This window comes from Sceloporus occidentalis, unplaced genomic scaffold (assembly GCF_023333645.1).
Source record: "Sceloporus occidentalis isolate IW3139 unplaced genomic scaffold, rSceOcc1.0.p SCAF_6, whole genome shotgun sequence".
Lineage (NCBI taxonomy): Eukaryota > Metazoa > Chordata > Lepidosauria > Squamata > Phrynosomatidae > Sceloporus > Sceloporus occidentalis.
The window spans coordinates 132,817,724-132,843,582 of NW_028316986.1; the positions used below are offsets into that span (position 1 = coordinate 132,817,724).

General features: G+C 39.4%; 1 protein-coding gene across 5 annotated transcripts in view; it reads left to right on the top strand.

Annotated features, from left to right (window-relative positions):
* Positions 1–25,859, top strand: part of KHDRBS2 (KH RNA binding domain containing, signal transduction associated 2) — a 449,732-nt gene that overhangs the window by 403,991 nt on the left and 19,882 nt on the right. For all 5 annotated transcript variants that reach the window (XR_016281791.1, XR_016281789.1, XR_016281790.1 and 2 more), the window contains exon 7: positions 8,435–8,517. Coding sequence is in view for 2 of the 5 variants with exons in the window: in XM_089531004.1 (XP_089387130.1) it covers positions 8,435–8,517 (83 nt within the window). In the remaining 3 variants the exon portion in view is untranslated. The remainder of the gene's footprint in view (positions 1–8,434; positions 8,518–25,859) is intronic.

The following is a 25,859-nucleotide window of genomic DNA, read 5'->3' on the forward strand; positions in this document are numbered from 1 at the left end:
AAGGGCTTGTCCAGAAAGCAAAAAAAAGTCCCCGGACATACAGACACTTTCCATTTCTTATTCTGATTTTACCTGCATATTCATAGTTTGGCATCTAAATTGTTCTTGAATATCCCAGGTCTCCCTCACTCCCCACACCCTGTGTTCATGGCATCTCATCTGAGTCAATATTTCTCCAGTTTCCCCTGAAGCCTTCTTAATTATTCAAAGACATAATCATGTTAGTCTGGAAAATCAGTATGCAAAGGGGGATCTAGTAGCACCTTTGAGACTAATTCAAAGAAAGAAGCGGATAGCATGAATTTTCATAAACTTGTGCCTAGGCTCAAGTCTATGAAGGCTCATACTACCGGCTTCTTTCTTTCAGTTAGTCTCAAAGGTGCTACAAGATCCCTTTGCACACTTTTTAATTATTGTTGAGAAATAATAGTCAAAGTGTTAAAGTGTTTTAGCAATATTGCACTAGTTAAGCATTAGAATCATTTTATTTTATTTCAAATATTTCTATTTTCCCTTGCTTGATCATTGTTAAATTTCAGTCCTGGAAACAATTACTATGTTTCTTGGTGGAGGTCATCCTAGCTCATTCCAGCTTGACACAAAACAGGCAACCATGGAGGTATATTTCATTTTGGGAAATATTAGTTTAATATAAGCTGACTGGAGAGTGGTAATGGAAAGTCCTTGGTATTGGCAGAGGTTTCTTGAGAATATTTCAAGATGGGGAAAATGTCGTGTAGATGTCCCTCCCCAAGAAAATCAGTTTCTATGAAAACAAAACCTGGGACTTCCAGAGATTTTTCCCCCCTTGTCTAGAAAGGCTCAAAGATCAGAATTACTTTTCAAATGGCAATATCCATAGTGACCCTGTGTTGCTGGATATAGAATCTGTGATTATAGTAAGGTAATTTTTTAAAAAAAATCGGAAACATCGGCCAGGCAAGGTACAGCATGTTAAAATACAAAAAACACAATTAAAAACATATAAACCCACAGTTAAAATACAATACTATAAAATCATTAAAATACAGAGCCACCATTAAGAAAGCCCTGTTTATCATGCCCATCATTAAAAACTACATATAATTCATTCTTGTAACCATTCTGCAGCAAAACAAAAATTGCCTGGAACAATGGTTAGGAGTCAAGGCCCCTAGTAATGACTTTGCTCAGAGGAATTTCATTTCTATATGACTTAGCAGGTGGCATGCAATTTCTTTTTAATGAATCTATGAATGCAAGACAATTTTTTTAAAAAATGCTCCTTATTGTGCTTGAAGAGTCTGAAGGTGTTCCAGGCTTGGCTTTTTTTGTGGGCTGCCATAAAGAGCTTGTTGTGTGGAAGAGTCTCTGTTGGAAGCAGTATAAAGCAGTCTTCATGTGACTGCTGCTTTGTTTGCATCATCTCATAATCATATTGGAGATGCTGGAAGTTTTTTTGTGTGGGGGGGGGAGACATTTTAAGATACTTCTGTTGATATTCAGCAGTTAGGGCAGATCTTTAGGTGCTTAGCAATAACAAATGACTTTATATCTAGGGCTTGCCTGGTGCTCCTGCCTAACAACATTTCTGTGCTAGGGTTGTGTGGCTCTACAGGATGCCTGGTGCTCCTGCTTATACCCTCCCAAGTTCTGACAGCAGTAATGTCAAAGTTCTATATTTATTTATTTAAAGGAATATTTTACTTTGCTCTTCAACAGAAAGAGCTCCCACAGCGGCTTACATAAGATCAATAACAAATGAGATAGTCCCTGCCTGCAGGCTTATAATCTCATAGACCTGACACCAAAGCACAAAAGGGGATTGAAGAAGAAAAACAAGAAAATGCAGATAGCAGTTTTTAAAGTTACAAAGGCCCTTTCCAGCTTGCACACCTCAAAATGTAGCATGGTGCAAAGGCACATATCTCCCCACCTCCACCACATATACACACCTCACATTCCCTCATGTTCATTTTCTCTGTATATTTGCACATGCATAAGCTGTGGGGAAAGAGGTTATGGCTTTATTTTGTTGAATGTATTTGAAAATTTCCCAAAGTTTGGGAAGCCCCATAAAACAAAACCTCCAGTAATGAGAATGCTTGTGAGCATATTTCATTGAATGCACATGAACCCCCATGTTGTATCCCTGTGTGTGTGTGCGTAGAAATGCTTTCATATACATCCTCCACCACCATACCATTCTTTCAGCCCTTACGTGTACAGACTGAATACCAGAAGGGAAGCATGAGGTTGCTTGTTGTTTTTTCTCATCCCTTTCCCCCCTTTTGTGTCACATCAACTAAGCGAGCAACAGTTGTGTAATGACAGACTTGAATGGAAAGTGGACATTGAAGTGAGCACTTTGTGGAGTTGGTGTCCCAAAAGAGCAGATGGGGAGTCTTATTTTCTAGCTGTCCCGCTGTGGCAAACTGATGGAATAGGTATTAACAGATGATAGAGGAAGAAGAACCCAAAGGACTTGATCTCATAGAGCTGATGAGTGGCCCTCTAGTAGTATTGCTCCCTCATCCAGAAAGGGTCAACCAGGCTAGTTATGATGGGAGTGTAGCTAAAAAATTTTTTTGTTATGATAGATGCTCACTGAAAGGGTAAATCTAACATTATATATGTGTTTCATTTTTTTTTCATATGGTTGTCTGCAGTCATTTAAACAGATTCAGATTGAACAGATTTTGTTCTTGAAAAAAATTCATACAAATTCTTATGTGTGCATTATTTAAACCTATAGTACTCCATTTCTGTGCATTGTTTCCCTTAATATTTTGTATTTTTTTTTGCATGAATGCCAATCTTTTGACTTGAACAAAATCCATTTCCAAACTGTATTTACTGCAAAAAAATTCTAAGTGTGACAACGGCATATTAGAAGTGTACATTCTACAAGCAGGGAGTGAATGTAAATGGAAATGTACTATAGATTATTTAGTTCCCATGACCTTGATGCTAGAGATGTCCATACCCATGAGAATAAACAGAACAGATTACATTGATACAGCTGCACATATCTATAGCCTGTTTCTCTCATGAAGAAAGCCCTGTGCAATTATTTTCTGTCAGCTGCAATCCTATTATAACAGGCTGTTTGCCAAATAGAACTGACTCTGTGGAAGATGAAATGTCTTTGAGATGATGTGAAGGTTGAATTGTTTCTGTTGTCATCTCATGACAACCCAGGCCACAAAATTCGGTGCAGTGTAACTGACTTTACTAGAAGTTATTTATATTTATTTATTTATTTATTTATTTATTTATTTATTTATTTATTTAAAATGTCTAATCCTCTATTCTTTCACAGTATGGGGGCAGAATACAAAGAGACTTACAAATTCACATAACATCAAATTGCCACTTTACTAAATCCTATGGACACTTGAAGACATTGTTCAGTTCTCACTTTCAAACAACCTAATCTATACCTTAGGATATCTGGAAATATTGGCAATATTACTTTTGGGACTAAAACAGAATCCCCCAACCAGTATGGGTGGACATGTTGATTGGAGGATTCTGAAAACTGTGTTCCAAAAAGTAACTTTTCTAAGCTTTTTTTCAGATTAATGTATAGATTGCAGCTCATGACTTTCCAGCCTTTCACATTTTGCAATTCTCTTTAATGGTTACCAGCTCAAAATGGTGGGAAAACTTCATATTTTTAGGATAAAAACTATTTAGAAAGGCATGCTTTCAGAGAGAAAAAATGTTTAGAAGTACAGTGCGTCCGCATCATACACAGGTGCATCATACACAGCTTCCAGCATACACTGGAAGCCACACAGGAAAAAAGCCTCGCGCACCCCGGAAGAAGTAATGGGGCATGCACCCACAGCACACACATCATGCCATGGGCACAAGCCCCATTACTTCTAATGGGGCTTGAGCTTACATGTTTTTTCTTTTATGTGAGGGGTGCTCCAGAATGAATCCCCCTCGTAAGAGAAGGGCCCATTGTATATATTTTGTAAGAAAATATGTACCAGGATGCCTTTTTTCAAAATAGGCAAATGTGCATTTAAATAGCAATTTGGATAGGAAGGGAATGGACTTCTGAGTATACACATTTGCAAGTAAAAGACACATCTATCTGTCCCCACTAAAACTATTCCTGTAATTAAGGAACAAAAACAATACATTTGGGAAAGGGGGGGGGGGGGGATTCTTCAGGATCATCTTTAAAACCAGCACTGATGAGGCCAGACGTATTTCCCTGAAGCTGGGATTCCAAAAATATAGAGCCTGGAGTGAAAAGTTCTAGTATTTGGTTTCAGGGCTTCTGAAGACAATCTTAAAATTCAATCCATTCTGATTTACTTTCTAGGTTTTGACTTAGTTGGTTTTTGTTAGCAGAATAGCATTTATGTATTAGTCTTCCATTCTTTTCTTTTTAATTTCCACACTTTGTACAAACTGCTGTGCATGTTCAGTTTGTGCACTTACTGCATATTTGAATTCTTCCCATTTTTTCTGTTCTTTTTATAACCTGGTGCTTCCTCTCCCACTTCCTATTTTCAGAGGGTTTGAGTGATGCTGTGTATTGATCAAGCACCTTTCAAAATTCTAGCTTGATTCTGTGATGTGCTCCATCCTGTCAAGCAGCACATATATCAGTTTTTAAGTGTGCTTGCTAAAATTCTTCCTGTTAAAAGAAAAAGGCAAACTGACTGGGACTGGAACAATGGGGCATGAGGAAACTACAGTCATCCCTCTACATTTGCAGGGGTTAGGGGAACAAGCCCCCCACCGATGCTTGGATCAGCTGTTCCAGGCATCGGAGGGAGAGAGAGACCTCACAAATAACCAAATTTGTGAATGCCAAGTTTGCAAATGTGGAGGGACGACTGTACATTTATGTGATGGTGTCTTGTCATTTGCTCTGTCTGGTGGGGATACCAGCCAGTGTCAGCACAGCAGCAGAAATCAAGTGATTATGCTTATTCACATGCAGATCTATAATGCCTGAATCTACAGACATCCTCTTTTCTCCATCTCTTTGCCCACTCTGTACCTGGTTCCATCATGGGTTTTGTTTTTGTTTTTTGTTTTTTTAAAAAAACAGAATAAAATCCAGCACTGTTTTTCATTTGTTTATATCCTCCCAGATGTGTACAGGCTTGTACATATATCTTAAATTCTATTCACTGCTTTAATGCAGTTCATTGAATGCATTCCCCAGTTGTTCAAAGAAAGCTTAAGGCCATGTCCACTCAGGCCAAATATCATATCCTTACCATGTCCTCATGGCAGCTAGTCCTGATGCCATAGTCCCTAGTTCTGGTGCAAATTGCCTGAATGGTATTGGTCTAATTCACCAAATCCATGGTATATCCTCTTTAAATTGATTCCTAAAAAGTCGCATTCTGCTTTGGTTCTTCCAGAGCCCTTTGGAGTGATGGTGGGTGCCTGTTTACAATCTGACCCCCTGTGTTACCCTCAATCACCATCAAGAGTCACTCTTTTTGAGGTCAGAACGAGGTGCCCACCCATGTGATCAATGCTGGGCACCTTGTTTTCAGCCTCAGAGGGAGCGATCCATGGTAGCAGTGGGTGACACAGCAAGACACATGTGTGAACAGCAGCCTGCCCTTGCTCCAGAGTGCCAGGTAATGGGAGGACATTGGGGCAATTTGGGGTCCAGAATACTCTGAGGTGCTCAAAGGTGTCTGGCCCATGAAGACACCATCTAAGTGGTATTTTGGAAGCATTTTAACAGTATGCCTTTCTCTTTGTGTACCGTCCAAATGTGCCTATTTTTGGACAGTTCTAATGACATCCATTGGTGTGAGGATTCCAAAGTGTAGGAGGACCAGGAAAAGGCCTTCAGGCCTTGGACTTAATTCTGATTTCTCACACATCTCTAGTTAGTCATGACCACTTTGGTACACTTACTGTTCTCTGGCCCAAATTGTAGTCCCTCAGCTATAATTGTACTCCCAACCATAATGCTATCTGAAAGCAGTGCTCCTCAAAAAAGCAGACACTTAACATTCAGAAGGTAATAGGATATTCTCTTACAATTCTGAAGAAGAGTTTGATTTTTCTGACCTTTTTAACATGTTTCTCTTGCAGTGGTTTCTGCAAAATATCACAAAGTGCACTTGTCCTCCCAAATGTCACAAATTTTGCTTTCTTATATGAGTATTCAAAAAGACACTAATTAAAATTGGAAGTTTGGGAGTGTGCTTTTAGTTGTATCATATCTAATCGCACAAAGTGTTTCCCTCTCCCCTTCACCCAGCCACATATCTCTTTAACATGTGAACTATCCTAAAATGCTTCTTAGACAGGGCAATGTGTAAAACAGATGATCACAGATAGAAATTCTTGAGATGGTAGTGGCTTGAAGGACTGAAATTGCAGGGACCCTTGTGGGAACAATGCTTTCCATAATCCCTTTCACCTTCACACACTGTTAACTACCCAGATTAAAGACAAACCTTGCCTCCTGTTTTCAGAAGGATCAGGTCCAAATAAGGAAACTAGGGGGCCCTGCCTGACCTGTTCAACAAAATCAAGATGCATAGTACCCAAAGTTATCCTGGTCATTTTGGTATACAGGGATTTCTCATCTCTGGCATTAAAAGTCAGTAACAATGAAATAAATGCTACCCTTTTAATGACATTCAAAATCTGATGCCACAGCTAAATCAGCTCTACCTAATAGTAGAGCTGACCGTGAGGGAAGAGGAAGGAAAAGAGTTGTGGTGGTGGACAACGGGACTCCTGTGGAGAGAGTCCTCCAAACCCTCCAAGTGATGCAGGAAATTGGAAAATTCCTAAACCAATTTGAGCAACACTTCAAAGAGTCTGATAACCTTTAAATGTTAACCAGCATTCACGTCAAAATAGAAATGAACAAATGCTCATGAAAGTTAAAAGGTATTCGTTCTACAATTTATTTGTCAAGATTATCTGTGGCTTTTCCCTGAAAATTAGACCACTAAAAAAAAGAAGATCTGAATGGAACTGTATTCTATATGCCTCTTAAATGTGAGAATGGGATCAATATACACTTAAACTCATTTGTTTATTTGTGTGGCTATTATTCACCTCCAGATCTTTTAAAAAGCATTTGTTATTGAATTGCAGAGAAAACAATGGAATTCATTAGCATCATCCTGAAATATTAATCCTTTAACAATGTGAACTTCATTACAGTTGGAAATAAAAGGAGGTCCAAATTGAATCACTTAAGATTCAGGCTTTTGCAGATAGCTTGGATCCAGGGTCTTTCTTTCTGTGTATAGAAAAGTCAGATCCAGCAGAGCATTCCAACTGGAAGAATCAGAGAGAAATGGGGATGCAATTGTTTGCTAATTTAATTCTTGATGGAAGCAATGGGTAATTTTAGCCATTGTTTTCCTGCTGTGAGAAGGTATGGGGATTATCGCAGAGTTAAATAAACAATTTTACCACTGCCAAATTCAGTCTTCACTCGGGTTGCACACTGGTGTTATTGCATGGCTTTCTCCTCAAAACTGCCATTCAGGTAAAGCCCAGCTCCAATGCTGGTCCTTGAACTCGCTTTAGTGGCAATTTTTCAAAGTCGGGAGCTTTCTAACTTTGAAAAATGGCCACCAAAGTGAGTTCAGAGACCAGCATTGGAGCCGGGCTGTACCCAGGTGGCAGTTTTGGGGAGAAATGCCATGCGATAACACCAGCATGCAGTCTGAATGAAGACTGAATTCAGCTCTGCAATAACTCCCTCTGACTCTTCACTGTTCGGGACTTATTTTGGACAAAATTTGTGTGAAAAGCAGCATTTTATAGACAGGAGACAGCACTTTCTGCACATAAAATAATATTTCTGTGCAGAAAATGCTGTTTCCTACAAAGAAAACATATTTCAGAACATATTCTGTACAAAATATGCACATGGGATTTTTTTTCATCATGAAACAGTACTTTCTACACAGAAATACTATTTTCTGTGCAAAAGTGGATGCATTTTCCTCAGAATAAGTCCTGAATTGCAAAGATTCTCATCAGTACAGAGTTCTCCTTGTTTCGTGACATTTGGAGAACACTTTTTTGACCATTTTCAAATATTTTCTTATATTCCTTCCATACCTAGATTGAAGGCAGTCTTCAAAGTTTCTGACTGTACCCACACTCCTTGAAAATCTCTCTTGAAGGCTAGTAGACTTCAAGAACAGTGTGGGAGGTGGCATTAATCTAGTGTCTGGAAAATGAGGAAGAATTGGCAAAGATTGCCTCCCAGCCTGCCCATCAGCCAGAGGACAAAAACTCTCAAATAACAAACTTCCTAGTGGGGCAAAAAAACTACCTCCATCCCATTGTACATTTTCTAGGACCTGTTATCCTACATGGCCTCTGTATTATTACAAATTTTCTATTTTAGACTGAAAAATACTTTTCATAATGTACCCACTTTCTAAATTATCTAATTTAGTGTATTGGTGTTGTTTTGTAGGGATATGATGATGGATATGGGGGTGAATATGATGAACCAAGTTATGAGGCCTATGACAACAGCTACGCCACGCAAACACAAAGGTGAGTTGTAATTGTTAATTAATTATTTTAAATATTTTAGTATATTTTTATCTAACACTTTCCTTTTAATATCACATTTGTCTAATCCCAAATTAGAAACTATTGTGAAAGCCACTTCTAAACATATCTCAGTTCTCCTTAAATATACAATAAAAGATATTCAAGCAGTGTAAGATTGTGAGATTTAATTATTGTTAGCAGGAAGTGACACAATGAGGGTGGAGATGTAAAAGCGTGATCCTTTCTAGACCAGACTATAGGAAAGTTCTGTTTTCAAAATGAACCATCACTTGTGAGGTCCAAATGACAACATTCCATTATCAAGGAAAAGCCATGAATACTAGCAGATAATATTTAAATGTAAAAATACATAATTTAATATATAAGTACCATCAATGTGTATCCCAAGGTATAGATTTAAGTCATGATTTAAGTCAGATATGAAAAATAAAATAGGATTGGGATCAAGAAAGGAAGGTGACTCAGTCCTAGGAGGTGCAGTCTAGCTCACAAAAAATGGAGTCAGGATGTAGAATTGGATAAAGTAAAGCAACACAAGCAAAAGTCAAGACCTAATAAAGGCTGTCTAGAGAGTCTGACACTCACTGGAACCATGTATTCATGGTAATGTCCATGGGTCCAGACATTTCAAGGCAAAACATGTGAGAAGAAAAGGATAAAGAATTTCTTCATACATTACACTGACTCTTTCATGGCAAATAGAAGAGTGATAGGCCCTACTACCATCTGTAAAGACGTGCCAAAACGTAATGATAAGGACACATACCCTCTTGTTGCTTTGCCCAACATTACTCTGTGGATGAGATCTGAAAGATACTTCTTCATACATTATGGGTCCATGTTTCATTTATAAAATCTTAAAAATGAAAAGAGAATCAGATGCAGACTGAAGCAAGAGCGAAAGAAGAAAGAAGAAAGAAGAAAAAGGCATGGTTGGTGTGCTCTTTGTCCTAACAGGCATTGGTTCAAAGCAATTATTTAGCCATTCAAAAATGGTTTTTTCCAAGCTCTGTATGGCAGCTCCTGGTCCATTCCCTAAAGAACAAATAGGAAGCCTTTCTCTCTCTAGAGGCAAAGACATGTTGGCTGGTGTTTCTCAGATCTGAAGTCCAAAACATATGAAAGCCCAAACATTCCTTACCCTTGAGGAAAGATCTAACACTTTATCTATTTATTTATTTAACATCCTACCTTCCTCTCAACATGTGACTCAAGCTATCTCACAATTTGAGTTGAAACAAAATACATAGGTCAAATGCTACAGTGGCCAGTGAGGTTGGTCCTGATGTGAGTTATTCAGCCTATTTAGCTACTGTGCCTGTTTGTTGATTCAGCACACAAACGACTTTAAATGATTAATAATGGAGAAGGTTATAGTGAGCTGATGGAAGGAAGATCCAATCATTTCTAGCATTTTTGAAATATTATGGTAGATGAATACATCCAAAACAGAGCAAAGACTGCAATGGAGCATTCACAGTTTGTTGCTGGTAAACCATCTGCTGTTGTGATCAAAGCACAGCTTGGAAAAGGGAGAGGATCTTTGGTATCCACTGGGGTTTGGTTCCAGGACCCCTTGTGGGTACCAAAATCCATGGATGTTCAAATCTCATTATATACAATGGAGTAGCATGGCAGTGACAAACTCCCTCTGAAGAAACTTGCCAAGAAAACTCTGTTACAGGTTTGCCTTAGGGTTGCCATAAGTCAGAAATGACTTGAAGAAAACACAAGACAGTAAAATGGTGTCCTTTGTTTTTTTAAAAAAGGCAAAATAAAGGTTTGCTTTTTGAATTTTTTAATACACACACACACACTTTCAAGCTGTGGATGATTGAATCCATGGATGGAGAATCCATGACTATGAAGGGCTGACTGTACAATTTCCAGAATACTCCAATCAGCCTAACCATTTTTGGCTTTTAAAAGTAACTTCACTAACCTCAGGTTCAGAGGCATAAGACTGCTGGGAGGAAATATTAATTTAGATTCACACCAGCCTTAGAAGACTTTGCTCTGAATCCTGTTTTTAGTCCCAATTTAAGCTTATTGATTCAACTGAGGTCTCTATGTGTTAACTATACAATCAACATTTGCCTTGCTAGTCTAATCCAGAGCTCTTTAATACCACACAATTATAGCACTATGATTCCACTTTAACTGTCATGATTCCATCCTTTGTAATCCCGGGCTTGTAGTTTAGGGAGCAACTTCTAGAACACTCAGCCAGAGAGCTCTAGTGCCGCACCAAACTACAAAACTCTAGGCTTCTTCAAGATAAAGCCATTGCATTTAAAGTGGGATTATGTAATTGTGCAGTGTGAAAGGCCCCCTGAATCCTGAATCTTTGCTTAGCTCAAGAAATCTTGAAATCCAGGCCTGGATTATCAAATGGGTCTGCCAGAATTATTCCTTGAAGAAATTCATGACAAGTTCTCCAATATCCATGGTAAGCCATTACCCATTTATTGCAGGAGCTCTCAGCCACAGGGCTCTGCTCATACAGAATAGTCTCTCCAGTAGTCCTTGAAACCATCTGTTAATAACTATGCGGTAGCTTGCTGTATAATACTTGCACTAATATTCTTTGCAAAACCGGATAACACTGATTTAATATTTTACCTTTATTGAAAGGCACAAGAAAGCTGCCAACCATTGAGATTGAATTTACAATCAGTTATTGCATTTGAGGGATTTTCTCCCTTGTTATAGCATTTTCATCCTGTCATTATGTTTCTGCTAGATTGTTACCCACCATGTATTTCTTTCTTAAGAGTCCAAAGCCTTTAACTGAGGCAATGGGAATCTTTCTTTTCCTCTCCATTTTGTTCTGTGGGGTTCAGAAAAAACTTTCCTTTAAATCAGCAACAAAATTACTCCCAGAATTAACTAAGATTGGCAAATTTGCTATAAATAAAATATGGGCTATTGACATTGTTGAGAAGGGAGAAATTCAGCAGGTACAGGGTTTTTTTTAAATTTCCCCCCATAGCAGCAGCATGGCAGGATTTATTTGAAATAAGTACAGACCATCCTGTGTTGTTGTTGTTCTGCTTTTCCCCAGAAATTGGGACTCGAAGCTGCTCACAATTTAAAAGAATAAGTTAATTAAAAATATACAAAAAGTGAGCATTGAAATAGAATTAAACTAATGCAGCATTAAAAACAAATCACATGAAAAAAGAATAAAATGCAATTTAACAAGATAAAAGGTCTTTAAAACAGTTCATTTAAAACAATAAAGTACCCCAAGCCCATTCTTTAAAAGCTTTATGTTTTAAAATCCTGACTGAATAAAAAGGTTTTAGGCTGTCACCAGGAGAAGAACGGGGGGCATTCTGGTCTCCCTGGGAAGGGAGTTCCAGAGTCTAGGAGCAGCCACTGAGAAGGTCCTCTCTCATGTCCCCATCAACTGTGCTTGCAGTGTTGGTGGGACTAAGAGAAGGGCTTCTCCTGATGATCTCAGAGTCTGGGCTGGCTCATAAAGGTAGATGCAGGTCCAAAACATACTGCATAAATAATCCAGTTTGAGACCACTTTAACTGCCCTGGTTCAGTGCTAGGGAATCCTGGGAATTGTTGTTCATTGTGGTCCCAGAACTCTCTCTAACAGAGAAGGCTAAATGTCTCAAAAGTACAGTTCCCATGACTCCCTAGCACTGAGCCAGGACAGTTAAAGTGGTCTCAAACTGGATTATTTCTGCAGCGTGGATGCAGCCACAGTCTCCCAAATAGCCTGGATCTGAGCCATCTAGGGCTTTATAAATGATAACCAGAACTTTGAATTGTACCTGGAGTCTGGCTGCAGCACTTTGGAACAGCTCAAATTTCTGAATAGTCTTCAGAGGCAGCCCCATGTAGTGCACATTAGAGAAGCCCAAACTGAATGTAGCTAAGGCAAGTATCACCGTGACCAGATCTGGCATCTCAAGGAATGTGCACAGTTGGAGCACAAGCTTTAAATGTGCAAAAGCACACCTGGCCACTGCAGAAACTGGGCCTCTCGGTTCAGAGGTGAGTCCAGGAGTACCCCCAAACTGAACTTGCCATCAGGGTGTGTCTGGCTCCATTTAATCCCTTTCCCAATCTGCCTTCCAATTGGTCAAGAGCATCTGTATCTTATCTGGATTGAATTTCAATTTGTTTTCCCTCATCTAGTCCATTTCTGATAACAGACACTGATTTAGGACTAGGACAACCTCCTTGGATTGGGGTGGAAAAGAGTAGTAGAGTTGTAGTAACAGAGTAGTAAAAAGTAAAACATTAAAATACCAAAACAATTAGAGCAACCAATATCACAGTGGCAGATTCTTACTTTAGAAGAAGAAGAGGAAGAAGACAATGCAATACTTTAAATGAATGGCTGTTGTTGTTTTGTTTTTTATAAAAAGCATGTAAAATATCGCAGTGGTCATGCTGATAAACCTCTCTGAGGAGGACATTTCTTAATCACCAGCATCATAGCTGCCAAAGCTTTCACTCCAGCAGTTGATATCCACCTAACTTCTGAAGGAGGAGGCACTTAGGAAAGGGTTTCACCAGAACATCTGAAAAGACTGACAGGTTATTGATATGGGATAGGTACTCCATCAAGTACTTAAATCTCTAGATTAATGATGTAGTTCTCTCCCTGAGAGAAGAAGGAATTTTCCCTTCAGCATAACAATTATTACCACCACTACTACTACAGATAATAATAGTTTAGAACAGTGATAAACAATAATGAGTGCTGTTAGTATGCTGATGATGACACTCAGTTCTATTTCTCTTTGTCATCAGAAGAGGATGGAGCAGTGCAGGTGCTGAACCAGTACCTGGATGCTGTAATGGGCTGGATGAGGGCCAGTAAGGTGAAACTGAATCCTGATAAGACAGAGTCTATGTGGATTGGTGGTTCTCAGTCCAGGAATTGGGTAAACAGCCTGTCCTGGATGGAATTGCACTCCCATGAAGGAGCAGGTATGTAGTTTGGAGAGTGCTCCTAGATCCATCCTTATCCCTGGAGGGCCAAGTGGATTGTGTGACATGGAGTGCTTGCTGCCAGTTTCAACTGATGCATGAGTTACAGCCTTTCCTGGTCAGAGATAATCTAGCCACAGTAGTCCATGCACTGGTGACCTCCTGGTTAGACTACTTTAAATGTGCTCTACATGGCTATGCCCCTGAAAAAGGCTTGGAAGCTGCAGCTAGTGCAAAATTCAGCAGCTCGGTTGCTGACTGGAATATAGACAGCATATTGTGTCAGTATTAAAAAGAACTGCACTGGCTAATGATATATTTCCACTCAGAATTCAACACTAAAGGCAACAGGAAGCCGTTTTGAGAGGAAAGTCCATGCAATAAAATCAGCGTAGCTTATGAATTTGGCTCAAATTCAGAAGAAGTAAGTCAGCCACCGGAGGCGGTGCGATAAAGTCCTTAATCATGACCAAATGTAACTCCTGATGGTTTCAGTGGGTCTCTTCTAAGCATGGCTAATGGGGGTTCTACTCAAAGGTGTTGAACCCCATGTAAAAACATTTGTCCCAGAACATTTGATAACAAGATGTTGCTCACCTTCAGATTGTGAAGTCAGAAATAAATTATCTCCCAAGTCATATTAGATGAGCAGTACTCCTTCAGGAGTCTTTACTTTCCCATGTAACATATAGCTACACTCAGTTCCTTGAACTTCCTACATGTTTACCTATGTTTACTTCCAAATGCATCCCATCCATTTCATCCCTTTTCCCTGTCCACAATCACACTGTCAAGCTTTGGTCTGCAATGAAAGGTGGACTTAAAACCTTGGAAATAAAAGTGCACAAACAGGAGTCATTGATTTCTAGGAGAAGGAAAAGGTGACTTGTGAAAGACTCAGAACCTCCCTTTTTAGGTCCTTGTGACACTAGCTCTCTAATGTATGTGCCTTTCCTTTCACCTTTACAAGAGACTTGATTATACTCTGCTGTAATGTGATTAAGAAAGAAAAATTGAACTGTCATGTATGTGTATTCTAGGAAGAGCTTGGAAGAGTCATTGAGGTTCATATATAACTTGCTCTCTACTGAAGGCAATGAAGGATCATGTTGGCTGGCCTGTTGTCCACTAGCCATGTATACACCAGCCATTACATTTCACCAACTACACATTTGGTAGGTTTAGAAAAAAGTCCCACATCTATGTTGATGTACACATTTGGGCTCCTCCACGTGACTGGGAATCCTAGGCCAACCAGGAGGACTTTTCCATGGAATAGCTATAAGCATATACTCTCTACAAGTGCATTGATCAGTGGTGGGGAAACAGGATTAGCTGGCATTACAAAACAGTCTCCTCATATTCACTATCAAGATGGGGGGATATTCACTTCCTGTAGACCAGCTCATAAAGTCTTGGACTGACTCAACAGAACTGAGTTCATTCATGCCAAAACCCATCCACAGATTTATTTATTTATTTATTTATTTATTTATTTATTTATTTACGGTATTTATACCCCACCCTTCAGCCCTAAAGGCTCTCAGAGGGGCTTATATGTTTTCAGGATGTTTTTTGGAGAACCACAGCATAGAAACATAGTTTTTTTTACAACTTCCAGAATTCCCTAGCCAGCATGGTCATGGGGATTCTGGGAACTGGGATATAAAGTATCATCTGCAAGCTCTGAAGAAGCCAGTAGTCTGGTTTCTCCTCAAAGGCTCCCATTTAGCAGCAACAGTGAATATCAAATTCGTTTTTATTATTTGAAATGACTGGAATTTGAAAATGTAAAATGACTTCTATAAGAATATGCAGCGATCCTTAGTAGTAAAGGCTGGATAGACTTCATAAATCAGCTAAACATTAGCTAGCCCTTTGTAACTTTTTAAAATGTCAGCTCCAATTTAATATAATTTTCTGTCTGGATACTTTATGATCCTTATTGTTTCTAATTCTTTATTAGATAAATTGCCTAGAGTACTAATGGGGATTTAATTTCCTGGCACAGTTTTTCCTGAATGATCTAATATATGTATGCATATTTGTGTGTGTATGTGCATGTATATATTCAAGTGAACTTCCTTAATGCCAGGTTGTAGATCCTAAATAACCAGCCATGACCCCCCTCCATGTAGCACTACAAATAGAAGATTCCTTGAATATATCTAAATAAATATGGAGAGCAAAAGTCAGATGTTCTATTAATTTCTATCTAATTAATTTTTTGTTCCATAAATATAGCTGAATAAAAATGGAGAGTGAAGGTCAGATGTTCTGTTCATTTCTTTTTTATTAGTTTTCAAGAACAAATGTAAAAAGTGGTATCATAAATAGAAAAAGGTATAAAACAATAATATTAAAGTAACGTAGAAGGAAAATATTTGAAATAAATACAAATAAGCAAAACTAGCATTTAAAGATAATAGAGATGTAAGGTACAGAGCTTCCTAACAGTAAGAGCCGTTTGAGAGTGGAACATGTGGCCTTGGAGAGTGGTTGAGTTTCTTTTTTTGGAGGTTTTTAAATTGAGGCTGGCTGGCCATTTGTTGGGGGTGCTTTGACTGTGAGTTCTTGCATGGCAGGGGGTTGGACTGGATGGCCCATGGGGTCTCTTCCAGCTCTATGATGCTATGATGCTAAGGTAGGCAAATAACAAAGTGCTCCAGGATATTCTTATGTTGTAAGATGAATATTCCTGTTCAGGATTCCAGCCTGTGAGCCATGCCTTCCTTCAAGATAGTCTCAGCAATTAAGTGCTCAAGCAAGTCAATTTATTCTCAGCCTCCCTCCAGTCTTCTCACTCCTCAGAGGTACTCAATATTCCTTGACTCCTGGAGATCAGTGAGCATGCCTAGTCCTCATGTGATGTTTCCCGAACATGGTAATACGCTCCTCACATTTCTCAGTCTGGCTCCCTTTTTGTTGCCATGAAGGCATTGTTTGAATAAGATAGGAAAGTATAGTCCATGAGTTGCATGTGGCCCCCAGCTGGTTTAAAGCTCCCAGGCTCCCCCCAATAAAATTACAAAAAAATGTGATTTCCAGTTTGCTTCCTGGTTGGGAGCCAAGAAAGCCCTGAAAAATGGAAAGCTTTGCCTCCCAAAACCCATATAGGAGGAGGGGCTTTAGGGGAAAATAAATCCCCCCAAAAGCAGGGTGTCATACCTCCAACATTTCACAGATGAAAACCAGGACACTTGGGTGAGCAACCTCAGAGAATGGTCAAGGTAGCAAAAGGCATGAATGACGAAGAACAGTATAGAAGAGGCTGCAACAGTTTGCTTTTGCCTGAGCCTGCTAGGAAGAGCAAAATACCATTTCCTTGTCTCCTCTTCTTCCTGATAAGTTAACTGGGTGCAAATTACTTTGAACATAATTTGCACCAATGGAAGTAAGCCAGGGACAAAGGGAGGAAATGGGAGGAGGAGATAAAACCTGGGACAGTCTGAAAAGCAGATGAAAAGGTGGCGTGATAGAGGATTAGTTGGGACTGCCACTGCCAAGTTGGGGCAATTGCAGGGTGTGGATATGCAGCTGAGGTAGGCAGCCCTCCAAGATCCCATGGGAGGGTAGTGAAGCCCCCAGTCCTTGGCAATGTCTAAGCTGTATTATATATTACGAACAGTCTTTTAGATGTGTACAATATTTTTAATGTCAGATAAGCTAGTAACATTACCAGATTCAGAAGCATTCAGATTTTTATGCCAGTATGGAGGTTTTCCATAGCTACCTTGTGATTCCCTGAGCTTTGTATGTACCCCTTGCAGCACTTAATGTACAGCTTAATTTACAAGCTTGGGCTTGGCCACATGTGTCCTAGTTTTCATCCATAAAATGCTGGGGGATATGATAGTTTGATTTCAGCAAAACATTTGACATTTCCCCTGGTAAGCTGGTAAAATGTAGGCTGGACACTACTGATGTTAGGTGGATCCATTCCTGACTGGGCAACAGTATCCATTAATGGATATGTATCGGCTTGGATGAGGGTCATAAATGTAGCATGGCAGGACTATGTCCTAAGCCCTCTACTGTCTTTTTGGTGAATGATAAAGCCATCCCTACCATGTCTTTAATAATCTTTAAGCTTCCTCTGTTAGGAGTGTCATGTGTTGATCTTAGTAGGTACCATGCGTTCACCTTTGCAGCCTGGTTTCCTGAAGAACCTGTTTTTGATTACAAAACCAGCATCCCAAATCAACATTAGCCATGGGTGATAGGAGTTGTGTTCCAAAGCATCCAGAAGATAATAGCCTGGGGAGGCTGTGACCTATTGCATATGATCTTGCTGTTGCTCAGCCAGAGACAAGGCAGGCTGACTTAATGAACTACAGATAAATGACAGTTAATTTTTAGCCAATTGTATATGGTAGCAAGGCCTGCACATAGCCAACAGATGGAGAATGACTATATACTTTTAGTAATATACCACTCTCCCTTTTTTCTGTTGTATTATTCTTCCGGTTTTAGTAGCATGTGCTGTATTTATACATTGCTATAATTCATTTTGGGTTTTGTGCTTATATCTAACTTTTCATAAATAAAGATTTCCACATACTTTATTTTGAGACTCCTGAATGAATCAAGTTAGCAGGTCTAAAAGATGACATTTTATGGGTCTTCACAGCAATCTACTTATGGCATTCATCATCTGAAACTGTTTTGAAATGCCAACTCTCATTTATTTGATTCAATGAGCACAACTGTATCGAATACACTACCCCTGAAATAGATAAAAGTTTTTTCCCTCTATAAATCACTTGTGCCCTCTAAGGTTCTTGAAGAACTCCTTTCCATTATAGATCTTCAGAATTATATCTGATAGTCTGACTAACCAAGTATCTTGGGTTTATTCTCTAACTCCATTCCCTCTATCTGATTATTTTTCTCCCTTCTCTGACATCAGAGCTCTGGTGTCAAAGTGGGAAAGGCCATGGAAAAATCAGTGGAGGTGCTAGACAGTGCATCAGAATGTAATCGTTTTAGTTACTTTTGAGAAATTGGAAAGTAAGGAGCTGTTTCTAAAGTGTAAACGTAAAGGTAAAGGTAAAAGTAGCCCCTTGACATGAATGTCTAGTTGTAACCAACTGTAGGGGGCGGTATTCATCTCCGTTACTAAGCCAAAGAGCCAGCGTTGTCCAAGGACTGCTGTGGCGGTCATATGGCCAGCATGATTCCACCAAACACTGTTACCTTCCCACTAAGAAGTGATACCTATCTATCTACTAGCGTTTGCATGCTTTCAAACTCATGCCCCTCTTGAGTAACCCTTGCCCCTCCTGGCAGAAGCTTGGACTAGTGACAGGAGCTCACCCCATCATGCAGCACCCGGGCCGCGAATTGCCAACCTGCCAATCTTGCATTCAACAAAGTCAGTTTCTTAACCACTTGAGCCACTGCATAAAGGTGGCTAATTATTTTTGGAGACATCTGAACTACAACTAATCATTTTTAAAATTAATACCACAAGCTTGTTTCCTTATTCACCAGTTGTGCATGTTTCTTCTCCCACCTTCAATACTGGTAATGAGAAGCAAGTTAAATACATTTAAAGAACAAGACGAAGCAAATTAGGTAGGTGCTCCATGATCCCAACAGCTTTCTCATCAGTCTGCACAGATAGCCTTCAAATGTGGGCTTGCAAATGGCTACTCTTCGTGTAATGAATGTAGGACATGCCTAGCTCCCAGTTTTACATCTGCAGGACAGCTTTCTCTACTCTGAAATATATAGCTTTGGAACCATCGTGCCCCATAATTATTTGTGTAGTGAACCAATTACATACAGTGAATCTTTTTTTAAAGTCCAGATGAACTTAAGAACTATTTGTGGTTATGCATTGATGGTCGAAAGGTACTGTGTATGTACCTTTATGTACATTATCCTGGCATAGGTGAAATTGTCCAGACTTTCCACAAACTTTTCACATATGACTTCCTATATAAGTAAGTACCCATATGACTCATTGTGATGGCAGTCACACCATTCAGGTAACATGAATTAAACCTTATTATATTGTTGCAAGATAAGGCAGTTTAAGCAGCCCTGCACCAACAAAAAAATTTCCATTTATGAAATCACCTAAGCCATGTTGCAGTGAAGCATGCTTTCCTGAAAGATCATGGTTTCTAAACTACTGTATTTCAGAGGCTAGATATTTTAGCCTTAGATTTGAATATTTTTAAACAGGAATATTTCACTGGGCAAACAGCTATCATTACCATTTATATACCATTTGAAAATGTGAAGGTTAGCCAAATACATTTATCTCAATTGGGTGATATTTGTGTCTCCAAGCATTCAAATCCCTTGAGGCAACACTTCCATGGAAAGTTAATTAACAAGTTCTCACTAGAGGATTACCTGGGGGCACTGCAGCCTATTCACATTTACATACAAATCCCCCCATTATACTGTAGGTATGTAATACTTTTTTTAAATAAATGAGTGGGAGCTCATGTTTTGCTGAGATAAAGCAAGACTATTAGCAGCTAAGAGAGCTTTCTCTTTCATGATGAATATTGATTCCAAAAGTCTATGAAGATACCATTCTAGGATTTCCTTTACAAAGGGTAAGGGGGCAGTGAATACAACCAGAAGTAACAAGAGTTGGTATTTCTTCAAAGAGGGTCTGTGATTATGGGCAAATATTAAGAGCAAGGAAAGAATTAATCAACAAGCTGGTGTTCAGCCTCAGTTCTCCCCACCAAAAGAAAAGGAAAACAATTCATTGTTTCAATATTGTACCAGAATTTGGCTTCTGAACTTAAAGCTGAGATTCTAGTGATGATTTAAAAAAAGTGCACTGAAGTTCCTGTGTCGATGATTTTTGCTAATCATAAAGTCATTCTTCATGAACTGTTGCTCTTTGCCTTTTGGATAAGTCTTAGCTGAAAATCATCTGAAAAAAAGGAAGGTTGATAAATGAGTTATTGGAGCAGCTTGGCTCCAAGCCATCTGTTTTTCACTAAACAAATTTACAATGTATTTTAGTGACTTAGAATTGCTGATTGAATGTAATGTGTTTACAGCAGCAAGAAATACAGTGCCCAGAAAAGAAAATGTGTGGCACATGAAATCACCCCATCCTTTCTTTTTACAACAGATATCCCATCTGGCCACTGCATAAAGGAACCAAGAGCATGGCTTTGTTTCCCACAGATAGTTATGTGTGACACCACTACTTTTTATCACCAAATTAATCAAAAGCTCATCACATTTGGCAGGTGAGCAGGAAGGGGGAATGGAGAGTTCCGTTCCCTGCATCCATTTCAATAACCTGCTCACTTTGCCTTTGATGCTGATCCTCCAAACTGAGCAGGATCTCCCAACTCTAGAATAGTGGTTCTCAAATGGTGGGACGGGACCCCCCAGGAGTGGCAGGAGTTACTCAAGAGGGGCATGAGATTGGAAGTTCTGGTTCCTCATTCTCCTTCTCCCATTCTTTTTATGTGTAAAATTTACACACATATTGAATTCACTTAAATAAAACTGTTCTAATTTTAACAATGCTGGGCCAGTACAGACCACCGCTTTGCGGTGGTCTGGGGCCAAAATTAGGACTCGGGAGAGCAGAGCGTTTGCATGCTCTCTGGGCGCCATTTTGGGAACACACGTGTTCAGACAGTGTGTGTGCTAATGACGTGCCTTGTGCACCGTGTCCAAATGGCACGGTGCATAAGAGATGTCACTGCACCACTCCAGGGTTCTAATGGCACCTTGGCAGCGGCGTGGAAAGAAGCTGCATTATGCAGCTCCTTTTTGGAGTGGATCGTTGCTACGTCCCTGCGGTTGCTGTCGCAACAATCCAGAGGAGAAAGGAACAGCCTTTGGCTGCCCCTTTCTTCTCATCTGTTCAGTCCCTCTATTTCCTTATAAATTGTTGAGATATAAATATACATAAATTTGCAAATAAAAATATGCACACTAAAAAACCCAAAATACTCTTATTCATATACTACTTGGTGGGGTGGGCTGACATCTGCATATAAATGTAAAACAGAAGGGCAAGAATTTGAGTACCACTGCTCTAATGGAATGCCAACTCCAATGATATGTAGAGAGATCTTGTAGTGAAACTAACTGAAAGAAGTTGGTAGCCTGAGCTTTTGTAACTACAGTCTACTTCCTCAGATGCTTTTCCACTCCACCAAAAGCATCTGAGGTGTAGACTAAAGTCTACAAAAGCTTCTTTCAGTTAGACTCAAATGTGCTACAAGATCTCTCTACATACCATTGGAGTCTCACAGCATTCTCTACATACTGATTCTACAGACTAACATGGCTGTATCTTTCAACTCCACTGGTGCAGAAGGTAAATTCAAGGAAAGAGCAGGCATTGCATCTTTCCATTCTCAAGGCTTTGGAATAATGGAGTAAGCATAATCACACTGCCTTTTCCACCAATGCTGAACCTTATTTAAAGCATGGTAGATGCTGAATTGCTCCCCTCCATGGATTCCTTGTTTGCAGTGGTTTTACCACCTTGTTGCCAGGGCTGAAGAACTGGTTTACATCCACTACAATCTTGTACCCATGTACAGCACTGTATCCCCCCCCCCCCCGCCCCAATATCAGTGACAAACAATCTTTAACATGTAGGAGTAGATGTGAATTTAGAGACAACATTGCTGTGGAGGAAGTTTAAATGTGTCCTCTCCCCTGGTGATTTTGTCCCTTTTCTTTTCCCTCATATAACTCAGTCAAAGTAATGGGTTCAACCTCAGTTCCAAGGAGGCCAAACAGCAAGACCATAGACTATAAGATTAGAGATGCTAAAGTTCAAAACATCTGGAGGGTAAAAGGATGAGAAACACTCCAGCAGAGCATGACTGAAATCAGACAGACAGACAGACAGACAGACCAATAGACCAATAGACCAATTTGTGAAGCTTCAAATAAGATTGAATATAACCATGGTTTAAGTATGATGCACCAGTTATTTTTCTCCAAACCAAATTTTAATCGAGGGACTTCACTCAAGGAGGCATATCAAACCAAATTCATGTCTTCATGATTTACTTTAATGTTAGACCACCACCATATGATGTCCAGATCATGATGCCTCCTGCTTTGTTTATTTGGGGATTTTTGTTGCTGTTTGTTATTGTTTTTATGTGCCTTCAAGCAGATTCTAACTTATGGTAATCCTATCTTAAGGTTTTCTTGGTAAGGTTCATTCAGAGAAGGTTTGACATTGCCTTCTTGTGAGGCAGAGAGAGTATGATTTATCCAAGGTCACCCACTCAATTTCTATGGCTGAGCAGGGATCTGAACCCTGATTTTCTAGGGTCCAACACACAAACTACTGCACCATGCTGGCTCAAATTATGTGTATTCCAGGTGGTAGAATCCAAAGATATAGCCATGTTAGTCTGTAGAATCAGTATGTAGAGCAGGGGTAGGCAACCTGCGGCCCACGGCCCGGCAAGGCCTTGGGACCGGCCCCAGCCCAGTCCTGCCACCGATTGCCACCGGGGCCTTTGGGGGGCAATTGTCTATAGAAGCCTCAGAAACATGCATTTATATTAACATTTTTTAAAAAATCAGCAATTTTTTTCACGTGTCCTCCATTTTTTTTAAAAAAAAAGTCTCTTCCATTTGAACATTTTGTCCTGGTTTATTTATATATTTATTTTTTAAAAAATTATTTAATTATTTATTTTTTTGCTTCGACCCCCCAGTTGTCTGAGGGACAGCAACCCGGCCCCCGGCTCAAAAAGGTTGCCTACCCCTGATGTAGAGAGATCTTGTAGCACCTTTGAGACTAACTGAAATAAAGAAGTTGGCAGACTTTGGTCTACTTCCTCAGATTCATATAGATACATATGCATCTGAGGAAGTAGATTGAAGTCTATGAAAGCTCATGCTGCCAACTTTTTTCCAATTAGTCTCAAAGGTGCTACAAGAGCTCTTTACATATTCATATTCCAGTTTATATTTTTTTAAAAAAAAATAAAAGAAGTTTATGTCTAAAAAGTCTGCAAGACTATAGCTCAGATTTAAATCAAATTAGATAACATGAATACAAAACACAGTGTCTCTGAAAACAGAGAAGACAGCCAATGGCAGTACATGGTCAGTGCATAGGGTGCCCATTGCCACATAAGATCCCCACTATACACCTTACTTGGACCATGAGCTGCTGGTAAAGACAGCATAAAAACAGAAGCATCTGTGAAATGCCTAGTGGACCAAAAAAAGGTTCCTGCATCAAAAGTAGGAAGGATGGTTTGTAGTCTGGGGGGGGGTTCCCTGCCAGGATGGAAAGCCAGATGGCTTTACCTTTTTTTGCCAGTGATGTGATGCCATAGCTAATGTTTGCAAAGTCACTCACTGTTCACATTGCAGGAACAGGCTGCCCAGAAGCTAAAAGGAGAAGGTAGAATGAAAATACAACCATGGAAAAAGATGACAGGTTGAAATACATTGATCGAATGTGTGTGGCAAAAAAATTCCAATAAGTACATATTATCAAGAAAATTTCACCTTGCTTTGCTTGCAGATTAATGATTGCTAATTGCGGAGAATGTGTCTTCTTTCTCATTAAGACTGCCAAGGAAACTTGATTTTCTTGAATGTAAGAGCAATGCACCTATCAAAGGATAGGACAGAACTGACACTTAAAATTAAATAGCCACATTTTGCTTATATTGAATTCCTTCCATAGTAATTTACTTAGTTTTTCCTTATTAGAATGATAATCTCCTCTAACCTCTTAGTAAAAGTTAATCTCAGTTACCCAACGGACTTGAATGATTCACCAACACAAACTGATGGTCCCCAAGTCCAGATATCTGACGTAATATTTCTGTCACTCCTGCCACCCTTCAACAGCATCAGTGGACTGGGTACTGGTGCATCGTGGCCAGTATGACTGGCCTCAGCAAAGGCTTAGAATTGAAGCAAAGAAGAATTTGGAAATAATTAGAACTACAGAATAGTGAGACAGCTTCTAACCAACTGATATAGAAAACAATATGCTTCCCGTTTCCTATTACTCATTTACTGTAGGGAAGGGGTGACCCTGGCCAGGCCTAGTTAAGCAGATTGGTGGTATTGTTGACATATATCAGCATTCCAGGCATCAAGGCAGACCCAGCAAAACAAGACTGGTAGAATCAAGCCAGTCACAGCTGTCAGCTCCTGATATCTGTTGCTAAAGAGGCCAAAATCCATGGGAAAGGTATTGTCTATGGCCAAGGATATTCACATAGCAGTACAGAATGCCTAATGCAAGCCTTACAGAAAGCTGTATCAATCAATATTGGTGCTACTAGATAACATGTTTGTTTATTTTTGGGAAAGGGAGCCACAACGGTTATCTTTCACTATGGATTGTTGGGAAATGTTCTTCACATTGATCCTCATTGCATATAAACAATGAAGATGATACCATTTACACCCCGGAAATGTGTGACCTCCTTTACTGCTATCTGATGCACTGTCACAGGAGACTGTCCTCTTTTTAAGTTAATTTCTGTTTGGATGGTTGTCTCAACTGAACTGGATTTAAACATAAAGAACAGTAAGAGGGAAGAGCTAGTATCTTGAAGTTGCCCATCAGCATTTAATGTCTGGGCAGCAGACTAATTAGGTAAACATGCTATTGGATCACAATCTATCCTGTTATGAAATATATTTAAATTAGAGTAATTATCTATAAATTTCCATCTGTTATTAAAACTGGGCAGACTGTATGATAATCTGTATTTTTCCCTCATCTTTTTCATGATAATGCATTCCTCCCCCTCCCCTTCCCCCTCCTATTGCTGATGAATAAGTCTGTTGTTGTTAAATGCCCTTATCTACCTGAAAAAGAAACTGGGCTAGCAAAATCTTCTCAGATAGCCATGAATAAATATGTGGGCCTTCAGTGCAGTGCCCTGCCCAGTCTAGGAGGGGGGTAAAATAGTTTTTACTGGGCCATTTAACTAGAATTAACTAATCATTTTGTACAAAGACAATCTGAGATGTTACGGTTTGCACTTAGGAAAGGAGTTGACTTGCTCTCATGGCCTTTATTGAGTACCGGTAATTTGAGTAAATTGTTATGTCTTGCCAACATCTGTTATTCATATCATTGTTTCCAAAGAGAAATAAAAGGGGGAGAGCATACACACATCTGTATACATACAAACCTCTTCCAAAACAAAGCAGATAAATGGTAAGACCCAAAACACTATGACACTGTGACTCAGTTATCACAAAGACCTAACAACAACCATCTACAAAATTGTCTGAGAGAATGAATGCTGCGACCGTCAGCCCTCCACATCCACGGATTCTGCATCCACAGATTCAACTGACCATGGCTTTTTAAAAAAAATATTGCCCTCCAAAATTCCAAAAAGCAAACCT